A 21,788-nucleotide genomic window follows, 5' to 3' on the forward strand; every position below is an offset into this window, starting at 1 on the left:
GTCATCATTCTGTGATGGCAAGTTTCTTGGCACAGATAATGCGGATGCAACAGACCGACGCATTGCAATTTCAAGTTGCTGTTCAAAGCTGTTGTCTGATGAAGTGCAAGCTGCAGCAATGGCGCCACCTTAATTATTTTCAACTATAACTTATTTCTTGATAGATCTTTACACGCTATATGCGCGCGCTTGGCCGTTCCCATTTTCCTGGGAATTACAGCAGTTTCGGGAATGAAAAATGTCCGGGAATGGATTCCCTACTGCGCACGCACCAGTGCACAAAGCAAGGTCTATAAAGAAATGGAGGAGCGAGATTGGTTTGTTCGAACTTGACTGGCCTGCACCTGTGCCGGATTAACCAATAGGCACATGTAGCATATGCTACGGGCCCCGCAATTTTGGGGGCCCCCAAATGGTGGACCCAATATTTAATGAAAAAGTGTAGCATTGAAAAACTGGTCTTTAAAAATATTTTCTTTACGTTTTTAAACTGTAAATTTCTTAACACAACAAAACTTTAGGGGCCCAACACATAAAATTCACATAAATATTATAAGATTCTTATTATAAATCGAGAGTAAAATAATTATTTAGTCCGGTTTGAACTGTTCAGAATCTAAACTTCAGATGATGCAGACCAAAAGGGCCCCCAAATTTGAAATGTGCTACGGGCCCCCAAAGCTCTTAATCCGGCCCTGGCCTGCACAGAGCCCTGACCTCAACCTGATAGAACACTTCTGGGATGAATTCGATCAGAGACTGCAAGCGAGCCAGGCCTTCTCGTCCAACATCAGTGCCCGACCTCACAAATGCTCTCCTGGAAGAATAGGCAAAAATTCCCATAAACACACTCCTACACCTTGTGGAAAGCCTTCCCAGAAGTGTTGAAGCTGTTAGATATATATTATACACACACAATTGTATATACTAGAATAATACATATTAATATACAGGTGCATGGGTGTGTATGTGCACATTCAAACTAAACAGAACCCTTCAGAATATACACTTTAATACCTCCTGCCGAATAAAGCCTGTACTTGACTACATTAAATAAGTTTATTTTCTAAGTTTCTTACCATTAGCTTCTCTGAAATATTAATATCGTTTGTAGCAAATTCAAGTGATGAACACACAAACCCAGCAAATATGACCCTAAACAGAAAAAGAAAAACATCTGCACCCCCTAGTGTTCACACTGAAGACTTGCACCAAGTATGATTTACAAGTTTAAAAGCTCATTGTTCTCAGATGATCAGAATAAAGTGAAATTCTTACTTGCTCAAACATAAAACTCCTCGCCACACTCCACTGCCATGATTAGCGAGAACAGCAACCTTGGCAAATTTATTTCTAATACCCAATTTAAAGCACATCACAATTAAATATATGGCATAGAGCAACTCTGATGCTTGCTGGCAGGATAAGTAAAAAAAAAAAAAAAAAAAAAAGGCAGCGTCCTAAAAAATGCCATTAGTATATAATGTACGCATTTAATTCTACAGTGCATGCACTACAATATGTGGTCTAAAACGCAAAATCCCAAGATAAAATTCAGTCCCCTCCACAATTATAGTCACTCCTGGTGAAAATGAGTAAAAGCAATATTTTATATTATATTATTTTATATATATATATATATATATATATATATATATATATATATATATATATATATATATATAAATAAATAAATAAATAAAGAGGTTGGGCTGAATAGTGAAAAAGACAGAGGGTCATCCGAAAAAAAACTTAGCCCAAAATAGTTTGCCTGTCTCCCCACTCGGATGGGCAGGTACCCGCGTCATTTTGCCCAGCGATGTCTGTTCTCCCCCAGGCCTTCTAAGTCCAGACCCAAAACGAGGCCACGGGAGGGCTACCGGCAAGGGGCAGATGCAGAGTTACCTACTGATCTTGCCCAAGGAGGCGGAATTGGATTGGGTACATTGAAAAAAAAAAAAAAATAGATAAACGAGGAGGTTAGCGTCAAGCAGACCTTTACAAATCAATCAACTGGATCACAGGGCCAAAGATTGGGTAAACGGACAGATGCAGAGTTACCTACTGATCTTGCATATTTTATACAGTGGAACCTTGGTTTGCGAGAATAATTCGTTCCGGAAACTCAGATGATTTGTTCCACAACCCAAAACTATTCATATAAAAATGATAAATACAAAATATAAAGTAAAAATACATAAAACAAATTAACTTGCATTTTACCTTTGAAAAGAATCATGGCTGGTGTGAGTGAGTTTCTAAACTCTTGTGGGATTGCACCCAATGGGACGACACACGGAAGAGCGTCCCAAAGCAATTGCAGTATCCCAGCGCTGTAGCAGTTCGCCGTAAAAGCGAATCCGAAAAGATCACGGACATGCTATAAGCGCCTGCCATCAATGGGTGATACAAGGAACAAGGAACATTATAAATGTGCAGGGCCCTGCCTGACTGCTGTGTCGGTGTATAAATAACCGTGCTGTTGCTGTTTCAAGATGAATAAAGCTTGTGTTGCTATGTTAAACTGAAATAAACACGACGTTTAATTTGTTGATAACATTTATTAGAGGCGCTCAGCAGCTCCCTCACACCGTCTTGCCCCTCAATACACACACACACAGAAGAAGAAAAAAAAAAAAAACTCCCACACGCCCCTCGCATAACCTCCGCCTCTACTTCTCCCAGAAGCACATACGGTGGGTTAAATAGTGCAGGTGAGATGTGATATATTAAACAGCTAAAGTACTGAGACTCAGCTTCGTGTTTTAGGGTGCAAGACGGGGACTCGCACGTCACAGCACACACATGCGCGAGCACACACACACACACACACACACACACACACGAGCAAGCACACAGTCACAATGCTAATGCTGTAGTAAACACTATACGCTTGTACGGATGTTGACTATATGAGTGAGGCACGCCGACTCAGACGGAGAATAGGAGACGATTGCCCACAATCCCACAGTGAGAGAGAGAAGAACCATCAGCTCAGTTGTGATCACATGACGCTCAGCAGACAAAGCGTATACAGTACATACTACTCGTACTGCAAGACCTCGCTCGTTTATCAAGTGAAAATTAAAAATTTTTGCTCGTCTTGCAAAACACTCATAAACCAAGTTACTCGCAAACCGAGGTTCCACTGTATTATACAATATTTATATATATATATATATATATGCAGTAGAGTGTGTACGCCTGATGAGCCCAGAATTAGGGCGAAACACGTGTCGCATACTCTTTGCATTATTTGACAGTAAACTATTTCAACCATTCTATGATCTGCTTCTCACAACTGAGGGCACCGTGGCAGATGTTAGCCGACTTGCTGACCAACCACAAGCGTTACCTGGTAGGTAACCACCCATACAATCAGATTGTGATTCAGACTACGAATGCCATGAATATATATATATATAATTATATATTATATAAAACTTAAATCTCACACTGAACACATTAGACAAATTTTACCATTAAATGAATTAATCTTGGCATTTTTTTAATTGATGTTACTTTTTTAGTTTGATCAGAGCGTATATGAACTTTCAAGCATTAATCCAAGACTTCCTGTTTCACTGTGGTGTAAATAGAAAATGGCACAGTGGAAAAAACTCCCTCATACATTCATCAACATGGGAAAGAAAAGAGAATACACAATTCAAATGAGGAAAGACTGTCTCAACCTTCATAAGTCAGGGAATGGATATTAAAAAAAGGTTCTGGCCTCCATTGGCTCTGCACAGGAACAGGTGGGTTAAAAATGTTATCATCTAATGGCTTTCAGACTATTGCTGGATTTGGGGCAAAGCAGGCTCTTCTTCTTTAGGAGACTGTGTTCCTTTACTGTGGGAAGTGATATCCTTCACATCTCCTACAACTCTGTGATGGCCAGTGTGGTGTGCTGGCTGGTAACATTACTTCAGAAAAGGCCCACCAAATCAACAAGGTAATTAAAAGGGCAGACTCAGTTATGGGACACACTCTGGACCCCTCTGGAGTTAGTAGAGGAGGAGTGAATTAAAACAAAACAGAGTGCCGTTATGACACAACAACACTAAGGACTTTCAGGCAACAAATTATTCAGAGGAAGTGTGTCATGAAACATCACTGGGGCTCCGTTATACAAACAGCAATACACCTGAATGGTGCCTCACTGGGACTTTACAGCCATTCTGGTGTGTGTTCAGACCTTACTGTGTGTGTGTGTGTGTGTGTATCTATTTATTTAAAGATCTATTTATCTAAGATCAAAACCCACAATTGGCGTGGAGGTTCCATATAGTTACCTTGGCCACAACAGTAACAAAATCCTTAAAAGTCTTCAGTTCTTCTCCTTCTAGTGTTTTGTGACTAGCCAATTCTACACGAAGCAGGTAATGCAGTCCAGACTCAAGATCTGCCATGTAGACTTTGGACCTAAAATAAAACACATAAATAATAATTACATTCATACAATTCAACACTCATTTTCAGATTACAGCATATATAGCACCACAGAAGGGACTATTCAGTATACTGTACATACCTGCGGTTCATTTTAGCTTAAATTATTTTTGCTTTGTGATTTACAAAATGTAAGCAGGAACAAAACTCAATCATAACCTAAGGGCTGCACGCGCACATACACACACACACACACTTTATATATATTATATACAGTAATCCCTCGCTACTTCGCGGTTCACTTTTCGCGGATTCACGGATTTTATATGTAAGCATATCTAAATACATAACGCGGATTTTTCGCTGCTTCGCGGGTTTCTGCGGACAATGGGTCTTTTTACTTGCTTCCTCAGTTGGTTTGCCCAGTTGATTTCATACAAGAGATGCTATTGGTGGATGGCTGAGAAGCTACCCAATCAGAGCACGCAGTTAAGTTCCTGTGTGCTGCTGATTGGCTCAGCGACGGAGTGTTGCAATAACCAGGAAGTCTCATCTCACTCATTCATCATTAACGTGCTAATGCTTCAGGGGCCGTGTCCAAGCACCAACAGAAGATGCAAATGATTGCAGAAAAGGTAAAAGTTTTGGATATGTTGAAGGAAGGGAACAGCTACACCGCTGCAGGACATCGATTCTTTTTATTTAAAAAGGAGGAAAAGCATATAAGATCTACAGCCGCAGTGTCCTTTAACCAGGGCGCAAAACGAGTTGCAAGTGGACGTGATAAGGCAGAAGTCTGGATGGAATCTGCTTTAGGAATCTTTGCAACAAGGTCGACGACGTCATGACCGCCTACAAGCTGCTACGTGTACTTCGCTATACAGTAAGTGTAAACTTATCTACCGATTTCATATTGCTTAGCAGTTGTCCCTGTTTTTAATAGAGTAAATGGTGGGTTGTAAACAATACAGGGAGGGTTTAAAAACGTCCAAATACACGTTAATTAAATAAATATGGTGTCCCTACTTCGCGGAAATTCAGTTATCGCGGTCGGACTTGGAACCTCTCCCCCGCGATAAGTGAGGGATTACTGTATATTACATATATATATATATATTATATATATATATATACACACACACACACACACATACATACACACCCACACTACCAGTCAAATGTTTGGACATTCCCAGAATTTTTCATGTTTTTGACAGAAAAGGATAGCTTTTTGATAAATCAAGATATTATTAAAGTGACTTAAAAATATAGCCATGATATTACTAGTGTTGCTAATGGCTATTAATGCTTGAAATGACCGCAGTCATATGTGAATAATCAGTGGAGCAATTTTCAGGGTAAAGGCTTTGCTCAAGGGCCCAATGGAGTAGGTTCTCTACTAGCAGTAAACAGGACTTGAACGGGCCACCTTTCCAGATATCACCACAGATCATTAGCCACAGTGTCACCAGTCTGATTTAATGCTAACTATTGTGCTACTGCGCCACTAGAACAAAAGTAAGGGAAAAAGGCACATCATTTGTGATTAAAAGACTGGACGATCTGTACAATGCCCAGCGGCCAACAACATACCAGTGTTTTTAAACCTTAACGTGCAGCAAATCCAACATTAGGAGGACAGGAACGGAAACAAGATGGCAGTTCATCACTAAGCCCACACCAGAAGGTACTCACACTTATACATGGCAAATGCAGAAATGCCAAAAAAAAAAAAAATCTAACCATCATCTTTAGAGATGTGAAAGGAAAACTGAGCAAAAACCCACCTGAACACTGGAAGAACAAGCAAACTTTACTTAAACAATGACTGGGCATGCGACTCAACCCCAGGACATCGAATCAGTGAGCACAGCAACAATAGCATCACTGAGCTGCCCACCTTTAAATCAAGGGAAATAGCACCAAAAAAATACACCTGTAATCCACTAGAGGGAGCCCTTTTCCCCCCGAATTAAAATTCAGTGTGCATTGCGAGTTAATATACAGAAAGAGCACTGCATCCCCATGGAATGGAAGCATGTTTAAAAATAGCCTCTTACCAAATACAATACAACTTTCATATTAACCCTAAACAAATAAATAAAAAAATCCGTCTTTTAAAATTAGGGTGTTTAAAAATAACATTCTTAAACCTGTTTAATTCTGTGTGTGGCATGTATGTGTGTTATGTTACACATACATACACATTTTTCCTATCTATTATCTAGTAACTTTGTATGTGAATTTCCCCTTGGGATTAATAAAGTATCTATCTAATCGTAAATAGTACCTTTAACATGTATCTCTATTACGTACTGTCGTTAATATTTATCGTGCATTCAGAAAGTATTCAGACCCCTTCACTTTTCACATTTTGGTATATTGCAGCTATATGTTAAAATGATTTAAAATTTACATTAATTCAAGCACACTCAGTACCCAAGAAAGAAAAAACAAGATTTTAGAAATTTTTGCAAATTTAATAAAAATAAAAAAGTGAAAACTCACATTAACACAAGTATTCAGACCTCAGCTAGAAACATTTTAAATTTGTCTCGGAAACATTGCATTCTACTGATCATCACCGAGATGTTTCCACACCTTGTTTGCAGTCCACCTGTGGTCAGTTCAATTAATCTGACAGGATTAGGAAACACACACACACAAACACCTGTCTATAGAGGGTCCCAAACCTCGAGGTTGAAGGAATTGCCTACAAAGCTTAAAGACGGGACTGTGTTGAGGAACAAATCAATGGAAGGGTACATTGTAGTTTTGAAGGTTTCCAAGAACACAGTGGTCTTCAGAATGATTAAATAAAATAGATCCAACTTTTCCTAGAGCTGGCCACCAAGCCAAACTGAGCAATCAAGAGAGAAGTGGCCATAGTAAGAGATGTGATCAAACACCCAATGGTCACTCAAGCTGAGCTCTAGAAAATCTGTGCAGAGATGGGAGAAATTTCCAGAACAACCACCATGACTGCAACACTCAACCAACCTGGGCTTTATGACAATGGCCAGAAAGAAGATTCTCCTCGGTAAAAGATACATGGAAGCCCACTTGGGAGTTTGTAAAAAGGCACCTAAAGAACTCTTTGACTACAAGAAACAAGATTCTCTGGTCTGATGAAACTAAGATTAATGTCATGTCTGGAGGAAGCCAGGTAGCACTCCATTATCATTCTAACAATGAAGCATGGCAGTAGCAGCATCACACTGTGGGGGTTGATTTTCAGTGAGTAGACAGGACAGAGCAAAGTCTTCAGTGAAACCACAATTCAGACTTGCTCTGGACCTCAGACTGACCCAAACATTCACCTTTCAAAATGACAACTGCCCTAAATACAAAGCAAAGACAACAGAGGAACGGCTTAGGAACAACTCCATAAATATCTTCGAGTTGCCATTTAGTGTCTAGACCTAAAACTCCAAAACTGAACATCCCTGAAGAGACTTGAAAATCTCCATCCACTGATGGACTCCATCAAACCTGACAAAGCTTGAGAGATCTTCAGAGAAGAAGGGCAAACAATCCCCAAATCCAGATGTGTGACGCTTGTCATGTCAAACCCCAGAAGACTCCTGGCAGGAATCACCATCAAAGATGCTTCAAATGGTATACCGAGTAAAGGGCCTGATTACCTGTGACAGTGTGATGTATTAAAAATAAAATATTTGCAAAATTTTCTAAAATCCTGTTATCACTTTGTCATTCTGGGGTTCCGAGTGTTGCTTGATGGAGGTAAAAAAATGAATTTAAGTGATTTTAGCTCAAGGCTGCAACATAATAAAATGTGAAATAAAGTGAAGGGGTCTGAATACTTTCTGAATCCATTGTATAAATATAACATAGTGCCTTTGACATTACCAGAGTTCCTATTACATCTATGCCCAGTCAGACCCCAGACTTGAATCCTATTGAACATCTCTGGAGAGACCTGAAAACAGCTGCCCACCAACGGTCTCCTTCCATCCTGACAGAGCTCGAGTGGATCAGCAGAGGAGAATGGCAGGAAAATCCCCACATCCAAGTGTGTGATGCTTGTCATGTCAGACTCGAGAAGACTCCCTGCCAAATTGGCTTCAAAGAAGTAATAATAATTCTTTCCATTTATGTAGCGCTTTCCTCACTACTCAAAGCACTTTTATATGGCAAGAGGGTGGCAACCACCAGAATGCGTAGCAACTTCCTGGATGACGTGATGAGTCATTTGTGAGCCAGTAGGCTCACCATACATGAGCTATTAGGTGGTGAGAGAGAGAGATAGCCAATTAGAGACCGGGGATGATTAGGGGGTCAGAATGACTAGGTCATGGAGGGAAATTTGGCCAGGACATCAGGAACACTCTGCTCTTTACAAAGGATGCCCAGGGATCTTTAATGAGAACAGAGAGTCAGAATCTCTGGTTTACTTCTCATCCTAAAAACTGTCCCTTTTTTTTTTTTTTTTTTTATATAAATAGAACAGTGTCCCCATCACTGTACTGGGCCACTGGGATCCACACACAAACCACAGGGTAAGCAGCCCCTGTTGGCCTCACCAACATCTCTTCCAGCAGTAACCCAAGCTTTTTCCTAGTTGCTCTCACATTCAAGTACTCTGTCGGACCCTAACATGCTTAGCTTCAGGTGGATTACCTGTTCTGAAGTGCAGGTGGTGTCACTGCCAAGTACTGAGTAAAGGAATAGAATACTTTTATCAAGGAATTTTCACTTTTGTATTTTTCATAAATTGGCCAAAATTTCTAAAATCTCAATATCACTTTCATTTTTAATATCAATCTGTGGTATCAAGCCTTACTTGAAAAACAGAAAAACAAAATTTAAGTGACTTTAGCTCAAAGATGCAACAAAAGAAAATGTGAAAAAAGTGAAGGGGTCTGTATATGTTCTGAATGAGCCATATAAACTTAACATAGTATCTTTCACATTATCACAGAGTGCCAATTACATCCATCCATCCAGTTTCCAACCCGCTGAATCCGAACACAGGGTCACGGGGGTCTGCTGGAGCCAATCCCAGCCAACACATGGCACAAGGCAGGAACCAATCCCGGGCAGGGTGCCAACCCACCGCAGGACACACACAAACACACCCACACACCAAGCACACACTAGGGCCAATTTAGAATCGCCAATCCACCTAACCTGCATGTCTTTGGACTGTGGGAGGAAACCAGAATACCCGGAGGAAACCCACTCAGACACGGGGAGAACATGCAAACTCCACGCAGGGAGGACCCGGGAAGCGAACCCAGGTCCCCAGATCTCCCAACTGCGAGGCAGCAGCGCTACCCACTGCGCCACCGTGCTGCCCGCCAATTACATCAATATTTATAGTGCCTATCATATACAACTATCATTCTTAATATTGAATAAATAGAATACCTTCAGTGTTGACCTATTAGCAGTGTGTCCTGATAAACTTTGATGTATAATAAGAAACCATACAAGCAAAGATCAAATGGTTAATGAAAAAAAATAAAACTAAAATACACAGAAGGAAAAAGAATAGTCAGCTATACACAAACATTCATTCTCCTCTTTGTATTAAGCAGGTTTATCAAATGGATGAATGAAGTGAAATGCTGTTGGCCAAAAAAGCTTATAGTCGTAAATCTCATCAGAATAACTTCGCTGGATACAGCCATATACAGTCTAAATTATAGGGCTAATCAAGGCACTTCTGCCAGTGCTCCTTATTTAGTAATAAGGGGGAAAAAGTACGATATCTTTGTGATATGTAAGTTGGTTTGGGTGAAGGGGTCAGCTGAACTTTCAGCTTTATAAAATCAGATTTAACTGAAAGCAGAAAGTTTTTTTTTATTTTTATCTGGAATGTGAATGACGCCAGCTAGGAGTAGTCTCATAGTTAGATGGATGTGAAAGGCAATATATGACAGAGCGATATTCACCAGTACAATTCACTCACTTGTTAAACTCTTTCCAGGCTACATGTATCCCATTTTCAACTGACACTGCTTTTTCTGGGATGCGACGAGCCTGTTTCCTTCTCACTCCAGGAAGCAATTTTAAGTAGGATGAAAAGAAAAAACGCAGAGGTTTCTGCCTGTAAGGAGAAAAACAAACCATCTAAGAAATGTACACAGGAAACAGACATGAGGTGTACATTTCAATGCCACCCTCTTACTTACATCAATTTACAGAAGGAAAAGGATTGGTAACATCAGAAAGAGTAACTTGGTTTTTAACTAAAGCCCTCACCACAATACAAGACCGGCTGGTTGGTAGAAAGATATGAAAGGCACAGAGACGGATAGACAGATTCATATGAAAAAGTCTGTGACCCCCTCTCAGCCTGCATAATAATTGACTACTTTCAACAAAAAAAGATAACAATGGTATGTCTTTCATTTCCTAGGAACATCCGAGTACTGAGGAGTTTTTCCGAACAAAGATTTTTAGTGAAGCAGTATTTAGTTGTATGAAATTAAATCAAATGTGAAAAACTGGCTGTGCACAAATGTGGGTCCCCTTGTCATTGTGCGGATTTGAATGCCTGTCACTGCTCAATGCTGATTACTTGGTGTGATGAGCTTGTTAAGCCTTGAACTTCATAGACAGCTGTGTCCAATCAAATATTTAAGGTGGTCAATTGCAAGTTGTGCTTCCTTCCCTTTGACTCTCCTCTGAAGAGTGACGGCATGGGATCCTCAAAGCAACTCTCAGAAGATCTGAAAACAAAGATTGTTCAGTCTCTTGGTTTTGGGGAAGGCTACAAAAAGCCATCTCAGAGGTTTAAACTGTCAGGAATGGAATCAGGAAATGGAAGGCCACAGGCACAGTTGCCGTTAAGCCCAGCAGGTCTGGCAGGCCAAGACAAATACAGGAGCGGCTTATGGGCAGGATTGTGAGAATAGTTACAGACAACCCACAGATCACCTCCAAAGACCTGCAAGAACATCTTGCTGCAGATGGTGGATCTGTACATCGTTCTACAATTCAGCGCAATTGGCACAAAGAACATCTGTATGGCAGGGTGATGAGAAAGAAGCCCTTTCTGCACTCACGCCCCAAACAGTCACCTGTTGTATGCCAATGCTCATTTAGACAAGCCAGACTAATTTTGGAACAAAGTGCTTTGGACGGATGAGAAACTGAAGAAAAACACCTGCTACCTACGGTCAAATTTGGCGGAGGTTCCATCATGCTGTGAGGTGGTGTGGCCAGCTCAGGGACTGGGGCCCTTGTTAAAGTTGAGGGACGGATGAACTCAACCCAATATGAACAAATTCTCCAGGATAATGTTCAAGCATCAGTCACAAAGTCGAAGTTACACAGGGGTTGGATATTCCAGCAAGACAATGAGCCAAAACACAGTTCGAAATCTACAAAGGCATTCATGCAGAGGGAGAAGTACAATGTTCTGGAATGGCCATCACAGTCCCCTGGCTTCAAATCATCCCACAGATTTTTCGAGGATATTCAAGCAGGCTCTCCATGCTTGGCAGCCATCAAATTTAACTGAACTGGAGAGATTAAGTATGGGAGAATGGTCAAAAATACCTCCATCCAGAATCCAGACACTCATCAAAGTAGGTAGGTAGGCAGATAGGTAGGAAGGTAGATTGATGGATAACTAAACAAACACACACACACTTTGGTCCGAAAACAACCCAAAATGCCTATAATGCAAGAAAATTATAAAGAAAGAAAATGTCCAACATGGCAGTACCAATGAGGGTGTATAAAGGGGTATTGCTGTTGGTATAAAGGAGCCTCAGTCACGTTTCTTGAAACTCTTCTGCCAAGTAATTTGTTGGCTGAAAGTTCTCAGTGTTGTTTCACAGAGAGAACATGCAGCTTTGTTCAGAATGGCACTCAGTTTTTGTTTTAATTCTCTCCTCCACTTCTACCTCCAGGGGGTTTCAGAGTGTATCCCATAACTGAGCCTGCCCTTTTTAATTAGCTTGTTGATTCGGTGGGCCTCTCTTGAAGTGATGTTACCAGCCCAGCAAACCACAGTGGCCGTCACAGAGTTATAGAAGATGTGAAGAATGTCACTACCCCTAAGTACTTGTAAGAGTGGACGACTTCCTCATTCACTCCTCGAATAGCGAGTGGAGATGGGGGCTCTTCATGTGTGTCAAACGTTTTTCAGTTGTAGCCTTCATTTACATAATCTTAGTGAGTCATGGACAGTCGCAACACACATCAGTGACCACCAGCGTTGTAGTGAGATGTTCCCAGTGAATCATTCATAGCACTCTGTGACAAGCTGGCTGTAGGTGGGGCCTACCATGTGTACAGCAGTTGACAATGAATGAGAGCTCAGCATACAATCCTGTTATCCTCAGCAAAGCAAAAGTGGTGCTCACGAGGTTTTACAAGGTGTCCATCTTGTTTGTCCCAAATGAAAAAGCACATACAACAAATGGCAGTGGCAATGACTATGTGGTTGTTCCAGATGTCCTTTGTTTACTTCTTTCAAAGTGTAAGAATTCTTATTGTGGTGATCTGCATGTTGACTTCCTGCCAAAATGCACTGACTTCACAATACTCTTGCAGTGCAACAGGAAATTTACAACTGCTGAAAGGTCATTTCTGAGTCATGTTGACTTCTGACCCACTTCCTCGAAGTTAGACTACATACAGAGCCATCAAACGATCAGATAATATCTCACTCATAGTAATATTTAATATGAATAAAAACACTGTTCAGTGACCAGCACTCATGCTAATTTCACCCCCTCACCAAAACTCCTAAACCAGTACTCAGTGATCAGTAACGAGAAGAATTAAAAAATGTATTAACAACATCACAGACAAAGAACAATTATTACTTCACAACACAACCAAAAAAAAAAAAAAAAAAAAAAAAAAAAAAAAAACTATTCCTAGAATAAAATGTGGGATAAAATTGCAATGATTAAATTTGTGAATTTCCTCCTGGGATTAAGTAGTACTAGGGTGTTGTACCGTGTTAGCCATTATGAATGTAGAGAAAAGCCAAGGAAAATGACACCTTTTATTGGCTAACTAAAAAGATTACAATATGCAAGCTTTTGAGGCAACTCAGGCCCCTTCTTCAGGCAAGATGTAACTCATGCTAAAATTTAATACTTTACAACATGGATTGAATAAAGACAAGAGTTTTATGGCCAGATATGAGGATTGTTTACATCTCTCAGAATGACAGACAGCCTGTCTACAGACCCACATTGTTTTGAAAAAACTCATTACAAACTTCAAAAGACTTTGTTGGACAGTTATCTTATCTTGACAATACATTGTTCTTTTCTCTCTTGTTAAATTAACCCCAGCCTGAATGAATCCATTAATTTTTTACATTTAAAACTTCTCATTTAAATATTTACCAATGTTGTTTCTTGTCCTAGAGTGTGTATATAAACATAGGGAACTCCAGTTTCTGTATTACATCTTGCCTGAAGAAGAGGCCTGTGTTGCCTCGAAAGCTTGCATATTGTAATCTTTTTAGTTAGCCAATAAAAGGTGTCATTTTGCTTGGCTTTTCTCTCCTGGGATTAATAAAGTATCTATCTAACCCAATTCAACAGGTTTAAAGTTTTTATAGTCCTGGGAAAGGACGATGGTTGCAGAAAGAAATTTTCCAATAAAAATGCCTACTAGAAAAATGGTTGGGGACTGCAGAAAAAAAAAATGCAAAAGATCCCACTTCTGAGACACGTTGGGCTAAAATCCAGCGCTCAGTAGGTGGCTTCTATTTTGGGTTTTCCATATTTGTGTCTTGTTTTCTCAAGTGTCATGAGTTCATTTACCATACCCGGACCCTTTGTGCTGCATGTCTTCCCTATGTTAGTTTCTGAGCAGTGCTCTTCAATTTCAACTAGAGTACCATTAATACTGTAACCCTAAAATTTCATGGGGAGGGGAACCCCCCACACACATACCACCTCTTTTCGCAAGTCACTAGATAGGTAGATACTTTAGTAATCCCAAGGGGAAATTCACATACTCCAGCAGCAGCCTACGGATTAAAACAATATTAAAGAGTGATAAAAATGCAGATATAACAGTAACTTTGTATAATGTTAGGTTTACCCCCCCCCCCCCCCAGGTGGAATTGAAGAATCACATAGTGTGGGGGAGGAACGATCTCCTCAGTCTATCAGTGGAGCAGGACGGTGACAGCAGTCTGTCGCTGAAGCTGCTCCTCTGTCTGGAGATGACACTGTTTAGTGGATGCAGTGGATTCTCCATGATTGACAGGAGTCTGCTCAGCGCCCGTCGCTCCACCATGGATGTCAAACTGTCCAGCTCCATGCCTACAATAGAGCCTGCCTTCCTCACCAGTTTGTCCAGGTGTGAGACGTCCTTCTTTATGCTGCCTCCCCAGCACACCACCGCGTAGAAGAGGGCACTCACCACAACCGTCCGATAGAACATCTGCTGCATCTTATTGCAGATGTTGAAAGATGCCAGCCTTCTAATAAAGTATAGTCGGCTCTGTCCTCTCTTGCACACAGCATCAGTATTGGCAGTCCAGTCTAATTTATCATCCAGCTGCACTCCCAGGTATTTATAGGTCTGCACCCTCTGCACACAGTCACCTCTGATGATCACAGGGTCTGTGAGGGGTCTGGTCCTCCTAAAAATCCACCACCAGCTCCTTGGGTTTGCTGGTGTTCAGTTGAATGTGGTTTGAGTCACATCATTTAACAAAGTCCTTGATTAGGTTCCTATACTCCTCCTCCTGCCCACTCCTGATGCAGCCCATGATAGCAGTGTCATCAGCGAACTTTTGCACATGGCAGGACTACCGAGTTGTATTGGAAGTCCGATGTATATAGGCTGAACAGGAGAAAGTACAGTCCCCTGTGGTGCTCCTGTGCTGCTGACCACAGTGTCAGACCTGCAGTTCCCGAGACGCACATACTGAGGTCCGTCTGTAAGATAGTCCACGATCCATGGGAGTATGAATCTACTCCCATCTGTCAGCTTGTCACTAAGGAGCAGAGATTGGACGGTGTTGAAGGCGCTAGAGAAGTCCCCATTATCTATTTTGCCCCATTCATAATTTCATTGTTGGATCAGTGCTTCAAGTTAAACGGGGACAAACTTCATGTAATGCTTAACAGCGTGACTCAGTGACATTCCATCGGAGAGCTACCCTTCTACCACATGTACTTGTTTAGTGGTCCTTTCTTTATGGCGCTTCACGAGGAAGCCACCATACCTCCATGCTTTGATCAAAAGCTAGTGCATCACAATTAAAATAAAAAAGAACCGCTTGCAATTTGGTTGCACTGCAAGCACAGTTTTCGATTATGCTAGTTTTCCTCCTAAAAGCCAAACGTGTTATTTGGGTTGATTAGGCAGTCCGTTTATGAATGGTTTAGGTGTGTGTGACTAGCTCTAGGACTGTGTCCAGGTTAGTTTCCTGCCTGACAAAGCTGGTAGCACTGCATTTGTTGATTTCCAGGTGTTTTTTTTAGATTTTGCCCAATGCTTTCACTACCATCCAATGACCACTGCGAACAGATACACTCAGAGATATGCAGGATGAGCCTATGGTGTCCTGGATAATGGACTGTCTGTTGGGCAGACTGTAGTTTGAGAGACTTGGACTGTGTGAGCAACACCGGAGTATCAGAAGGAACAGGCTTGTCAGCTTTTCTCTTCATTCTGTACACCTCAGAGGTCAAGTCATGTCACTTGTAGAAATGCACTTAATGTGGGTATTGATAAGGGGGAGGAAGCAGAGAAGAGGAATCATATGGAGAAATGTGTTTCTTGGTGCAAAGAAAAGCCAAGCAAAATGACACCTTTTATTGGCTAACTAGAAAGATTACAATATGCAAGCTTTCGAGGCAACTCAGGCCCCTTCTTCAGGCAAGATGTAAAATCGATTACATCTTGCCTGAAGAAGGGGCCTGAGTTGCCTCGAAAGCTTGCATATTGTAATCTTTCTAGTTAGCCAATAAAAGGTGTCATTTTGCTTGGCTTTTCTCTACATTCATAATGGCTAACACGGTACAACACCCTAGTACTATTGGTGCAAAGAGAATGTCTGCACTTTAACATCAGTTAAACCAGGGAACTGCTTATTGACTTTCGCCACACCTAACAGCCTCCATGTCCAGTAAATATTCAGGGAGTGGATGTAGAAGTGGTCCACTCCTACAAGTACTCGGGGGTTCCACATCAATGACAGGTTGGACTGGTCTCGAAACACAAAAGGGCAGAGTAGGCTGTTTGTCCTTAGGAGACTGTGTTCCTTTAATGTGGTAAGTGACATCCTTCACAACTTCTACATCTCTTGTGATGGTAAATGTAAATTTCTATGCTGCGGTGCTGGGCTGGTAACATCAATTCAAGATGAATCAACAAGCTAATTAAAATAACAGACTCCGTTAGGGGACATAATCTGGGCCCCCGGAGGTCATAGCAAAGGAGATACTTGAAACAAAACTGAATGCCATTATGAATAATGCTGCATATCCTCTCTTGGACACACTACCACCCGATACAAAGCTTTCTGTATGACTTTGAAAGTCGCTCAGGTTGTCTCGTCATTTTACTTAAACTCCTAGTGTTTGATATGTCTGGTTTCTCTGCAAAGTATAAAGCTATAAATATGTTGACATAAAATAAAAAGTTTGTTATTGCCTAACTGAAACAACATTGTGTTTACTGGCACCAGTAGTTGCCAAGGGGTTAGGCAACTACTTTCCTACATATTCCAAGTCCTGCAGGGACATATAAGAGACGCTTCATGCAGCCCTTACAGTGGTGGAAAAATAAGTGAAGCTGAAGGAAATGTGAATGAGTGTAAGCCATTGTCCCAGAAGCATGTAGCCTTTCAGTGTTGAGGTCCCCAGGGATAAGCATTGCAGGGTCAACATGTCAAACAGGGTTAGCAGACTAAGGTATTTGTTTTGGGGCATTACTTGTCCACCAATTACAAAAGAACCCAGAGACATAGATAATGACTTTTGTGAAAATGTAACAAATACTCAGAGTAATTCATGATAAAGTAAGTTCCAAAGGCTTACTTGTGTTAAATCACAGTTCATTTTTGTACACGAGAATTAGGTTGTTTAACAAGATTTTAGTAAAAACACATGCGTTTGGGATGTTGTGAGCATATGACTGGAAAAATTGATATGGACACAACTAATACAAAATATTTTTCATGGAAGCTTTTGAAATTGTTTGCTGTTATCTAGCGCTGGTCTCCATTGATGCCTATTCTATTGGAAACTTAAATCTCCATTCTGCATGAAAGTATGAGATTAATTTTTTTCTACAATCTATATGGGTAAGCAAAAAAAAAATAAAAAAAAATTATATATTACATACAGTGGAACCTCAAGATACGAGTTTAATTCGTTCCAGCACTGAGCTTGTATAGCGAATTTCTCGTATCTAGAACAAACTTCCCCATTGAAAATAATGGAAATCCAGTTAATTCGTTCCGCACCCCAAAAATATTAACATAAAAATCAATTTTCCTAACAAATAACACTGATAAATTATATATACTGTAGTCTACCTTTAATAAATAACACTGGTAAATAATATAACTGATTATTAAAAGAATCAAAACAGGTGTCCAAAGTGCAGTAGAGCATTCAATAAATCTTTAAATAAATAATCCTTAAAACAGTTGTGAAGTGGAGATTTAAAATACACAAGAATAACAATCCTTTAACACGAGGTTAAAATGTCAACAGGAAGCAGTCTTTAAAAAACAGATGACAATCCCCGGTGCTTCTTCTCTGTTAGCGTCAGCGTCTCACCTGCTTCTCCCATGCGGGCTCTGCAACAGGCGAGACACTCTTAATGCAGCTGACCTTCTCTACACCGTCCTGCTTCAGCCGTTTGGCTCGCCTGTTCAGCTCACTGTTCAGCTACATGTGAACCTGCACTTGCTTGCTCTCCCGCACCGACTTCCTACTGCTGCAACCTCCATTCTCTCTCCTCTCTTTTCTTTTACTTCTTCTCCCCCTTAACCGGCTCGCACTTCTCTATATATGCGGGGAAGACATGGCAGCTGCAGCCCATCAGCCACAGGAACAATCATGGATGTGGGCAGTTTCCCACCCGTGCACTTAGGTGAGAAATGCCCACACCGCAGATCGCCCTGCGGCTCGCTACTGCTACCACGCCCCCTTGCTAAGCCGCGAGCTATACCCACAGCCTGGCTTGTGGCTCGTTACGCGAGCCAATGCTTGTATTTAGATCTGAATTTTTCGCTCATACTTTCCTCGGATCTTGAATTTCTCGTATACAGAGGTGATCGTATCTCGAGGTTCCACTGTATATATTTTTTGGTGCATTATTCCTTAAAGCAGGGGTCCCCAACTCTGGTCCTGGAGGGTCTCAGGGGCTGCAAGTTTTCATTCTAACCCTTAAGTAACACACTGTTGTTGCTGCCAATTAACTTCTTTTGACTTAATTTTAATTAACTTGTTTTTTAACATTTGTTCCCTTGAATTTCTTTATCATTCCTCTCAATTGCTTCATTTCTTTCCTTAAACAGCACCCAAACAGAAATGAAATGTGAAGTGAGTGAGCCAATAGAAGACCAACTAAGTCGGGGCCTCAAACTCCAAACAATTTCACTCCAACCAACTGCTTAATTAGGCTCCAATTCTTCCTGTTAATTAAATTCATTCCTTAATTCCATGGTGTGGTGCTGCTCTCATTGTGCAATAACAGCCATTTCTGAAATTGCCGATTTTCTCTTTTGTAAGAGCTCTGTCAAAATGTTTTGGGGACCTGAGCAGATCAACGTTTCCGAGACCTCCACCTTGCTTTATTTTCCAGATATTGTATGATGGAAACCAGTTGTTTTGGTTCATTTTGTATCTCATTATTGTTTGGCTGCTAATTAAGGAAAAACAAACAATTAAGGGGTCTGAGTCTTCAAGAGCAACTCAAATAAAATTAATTCAAAAGAACTTAATTCGGAGCAAAAACAGATCACTAATTAAGAAAAGGGTTAGAATGAAAACCTGCAGCCATAGGTGCCCTCCAGCACTGGAGTCGGGGACCCCTGCCTTAAGGCAAATGGTGACTTAACAGGTGACAATTCCATGTTTTCAGAATTATGAACATAATAAATACAGCAGATCAAGTGTTATTTCAACAAGAATACAGCGACATATGTGTAAGCATGTTACAGGGTAAATTATGCAAAATTCAGAACGTTTCCTACACAGAGAACCCTAAACACGTAATAAATCATTTTGGTGGAGAATAGGACCTTGACTGATTGTTATTTTTAAGATATTTGATTAATAGAACTGGCAAGCTTGTTGGGATTAATAGTCCGCTTTCCTCAAAACCCTTCTAAAATAAACCAAGAATGTTGGATCAGTGAGGTGACAGCACAAACCATTGTGCTATATTGCTAAACCAAAGAAAGAAAAAAAAAAAAAAAAGGCAGCTCATCCTGTAAAATGATTTTAGACATTAATGAGCACAATGACCCTCTACCTGTGTATCAATAGACAAATAAAACTGCACTAGGACACTACTTACACATCAATGAGTCCATGTGAGCCATCAGGACTAAAGAGATACCCTGAAGGAAGAGACTCGATTCCTAACTTCTCTCGCACAATCTTATCTGGCTCAGCAACTCGGGTCACGTTTAGACCCTTGTATGGCATCAGGTCCAAAATCACCTGTAAGGGAAAGGAACACAAGTCTCAGTTTTCATAGCTCCAGACACATACAGTGCATCCGGAAAGTATTCACCGCGCGTCACTTTTTCCACATTTTGTTATGTTACAGCCTTATTCCAAAATGGATTAAATTCTATCTATCTATCTATCTATCTATCTATCTATCTAAATTCATTTTTTCCCCTCAGAATTCTACACACAACACCCCATAATCACAACATGAAAAAGTTTGAGATTTTTGCAAATTTATTAAAAATAAAAAAATTGAGAAAGCACATGTACATAAGTATTCACAGCCTTTGCCATGAAGCTCAAAATTGAGCTCAGGTGCATCCTGTTTCCCCTGATCATCCTTGAGATGTTTCTGCAGCTTCACTGGAGTCCACCTGTGGTAAATTCAGTTGACTGGACGTGATTTGGAAAGGCACACACCTGTCTATAGAAGGTCTCAGAGTTGACAGTCCATGTCAGAGCACAAACCAAGCATGAAGTCAAAGGAACGGTCTGTAGACCTCCGAGATAGGATTGTCTCGAGGCACAAACCTGGGGAAGGTTACAGAAAAATTTCTGCTGCTTTGAAGGTCCCAATGAGCACAGTGGCCTCCATCATCTGTAAGTGGAAGAAGTTCAAAACCACCAGGACTCTTCCTAGAGCTGGCCGGCCATCTAAACCGAGTGATCGAAGGAGAAGGGCCTTAGTCAGGGAGGTGACCAAGAACCCAATGGTCACTCTGTCAGAGCTCCAGAGGTCCTCTGTGGAGAGAGGAGAACCTTCTAGAAGGACATCCATCTCTGCAGCAATCCACCAATCAGGCCTGTATGGTAGAGTGGCCAGATGGAAGCCACTCCTTAGTAAAAGGCACATGGCAGCCCGCCTGGAGTTTGCCAAAAGGCACCTGAAGGACTCTCAGACCATGAGAAAGAAAATTCTCTGGTCTGATGAGACAAAGATTGAACTCTTTGGTATGAATGCCAGGCGTCACGTTTGGAGGAAACCAGGCACCGCTTATCACCAGGCCAATACCATCTCTACAGTGAAGCATGGTGGTGGCAGCATCATGATGTGGGGATGTTTTTCAGCGGCAGGGACTGGGAGACTAGTCAGAATAAAGGGAAAGATGACTGCAGCAATGTACAGAGACATCCTGGATGAAAACCTGCTCCAGAGCGCTCTTGACCTCAGACTGGGGTGACGGTTCATCTTTCAGCAGGACAACGACCCTAAGCACACATCCAAGATATCAAAGGAGTGGCTTCAGGACAACTCTGTGAATGTCCTTGAGTGGCCCAGCCAGAGCCCAGACTTGAATCCATTGAACATCTCTGGAGAGATCTTAAAATGGCTGTGCACCGACGCTTCCCATCCAACCTGATGGAGCTTGAGAGGTGCTGCAAAGAGGAATGGGCGAAACTGGCCAAGGATAGGTGTGCCAAGCTTGTGGCATCATATTCAAAAAGACTTGAGGCTGGAATTGCTGCCAAAGGGGCATCGACAAAGTATTGAGCAAAGGCTGTGAATACTTATGGACATGGGATTTCTCAGTTTTTTTATTTTTAATAAATTTGCAAAAACCTCAAGTAAACTTTTTTCACGTTGTTATTATGGGGTATTGTGTGTAGAATTCGGAGGAAAAAAATGAATTTAATCCATTTTGGAATAAGGCTGTAACAAAGTGTGGAAAAAGTGATGCGCTGTGAATACTTTCTGGAGGCACTGTAGGTTTAAAACTAATGACACAACCACCGTAAACACGA

At 41.1% G+C, this 21,788-nt stretch overlaps 1 protein-coding gene across 1 annotated transcript in view; it reads right to left on the reverse strand.

The window, feature by feature from the left end:
- The window catches only part of qsox2 (quiescin Q6 sulfhydryl oxidase 2), a 129,334-nt gene that overhangs the window by 41,315 nt on the left and 66,231 nt on the right, over positions 1-21,788 (reverse strand). The window contains exons 6-8 of the mRNA XM_028809106.2: positions 19,888-20,033; positions 10,328-10,465; positions 4,296-4,425 (exon numbers count right to left, since the gene is read on the reverse strand). Of these exons, the coding sequence (XP_028664939.1) occupies positions 4,296-4,425; positions 10,328-10,465; positions 19,888-20,033 (414 nt within the window). The remainder of the gene's footprint in view (positions 1-4,295; positions 4,426-10,327; positions 10,466-19,887; positions 20,034-21,788) is intronic.

The sequence above is a fragment of the Erpetoichthys calabaricus genome, chromosome 9 (assembly GCF_900747795.2).
Source record: "Erpetoichthys calabaricus chromosome 9, fErpCal1.3, whole genome shotgun sequence".
Lineage (NCBI taxonomy): Eukaryota > Metazoa > Chordata > Cladistia > Polypteriformes > Polypteridae > Erpetoichthys > Erpetoichthys calabaricus.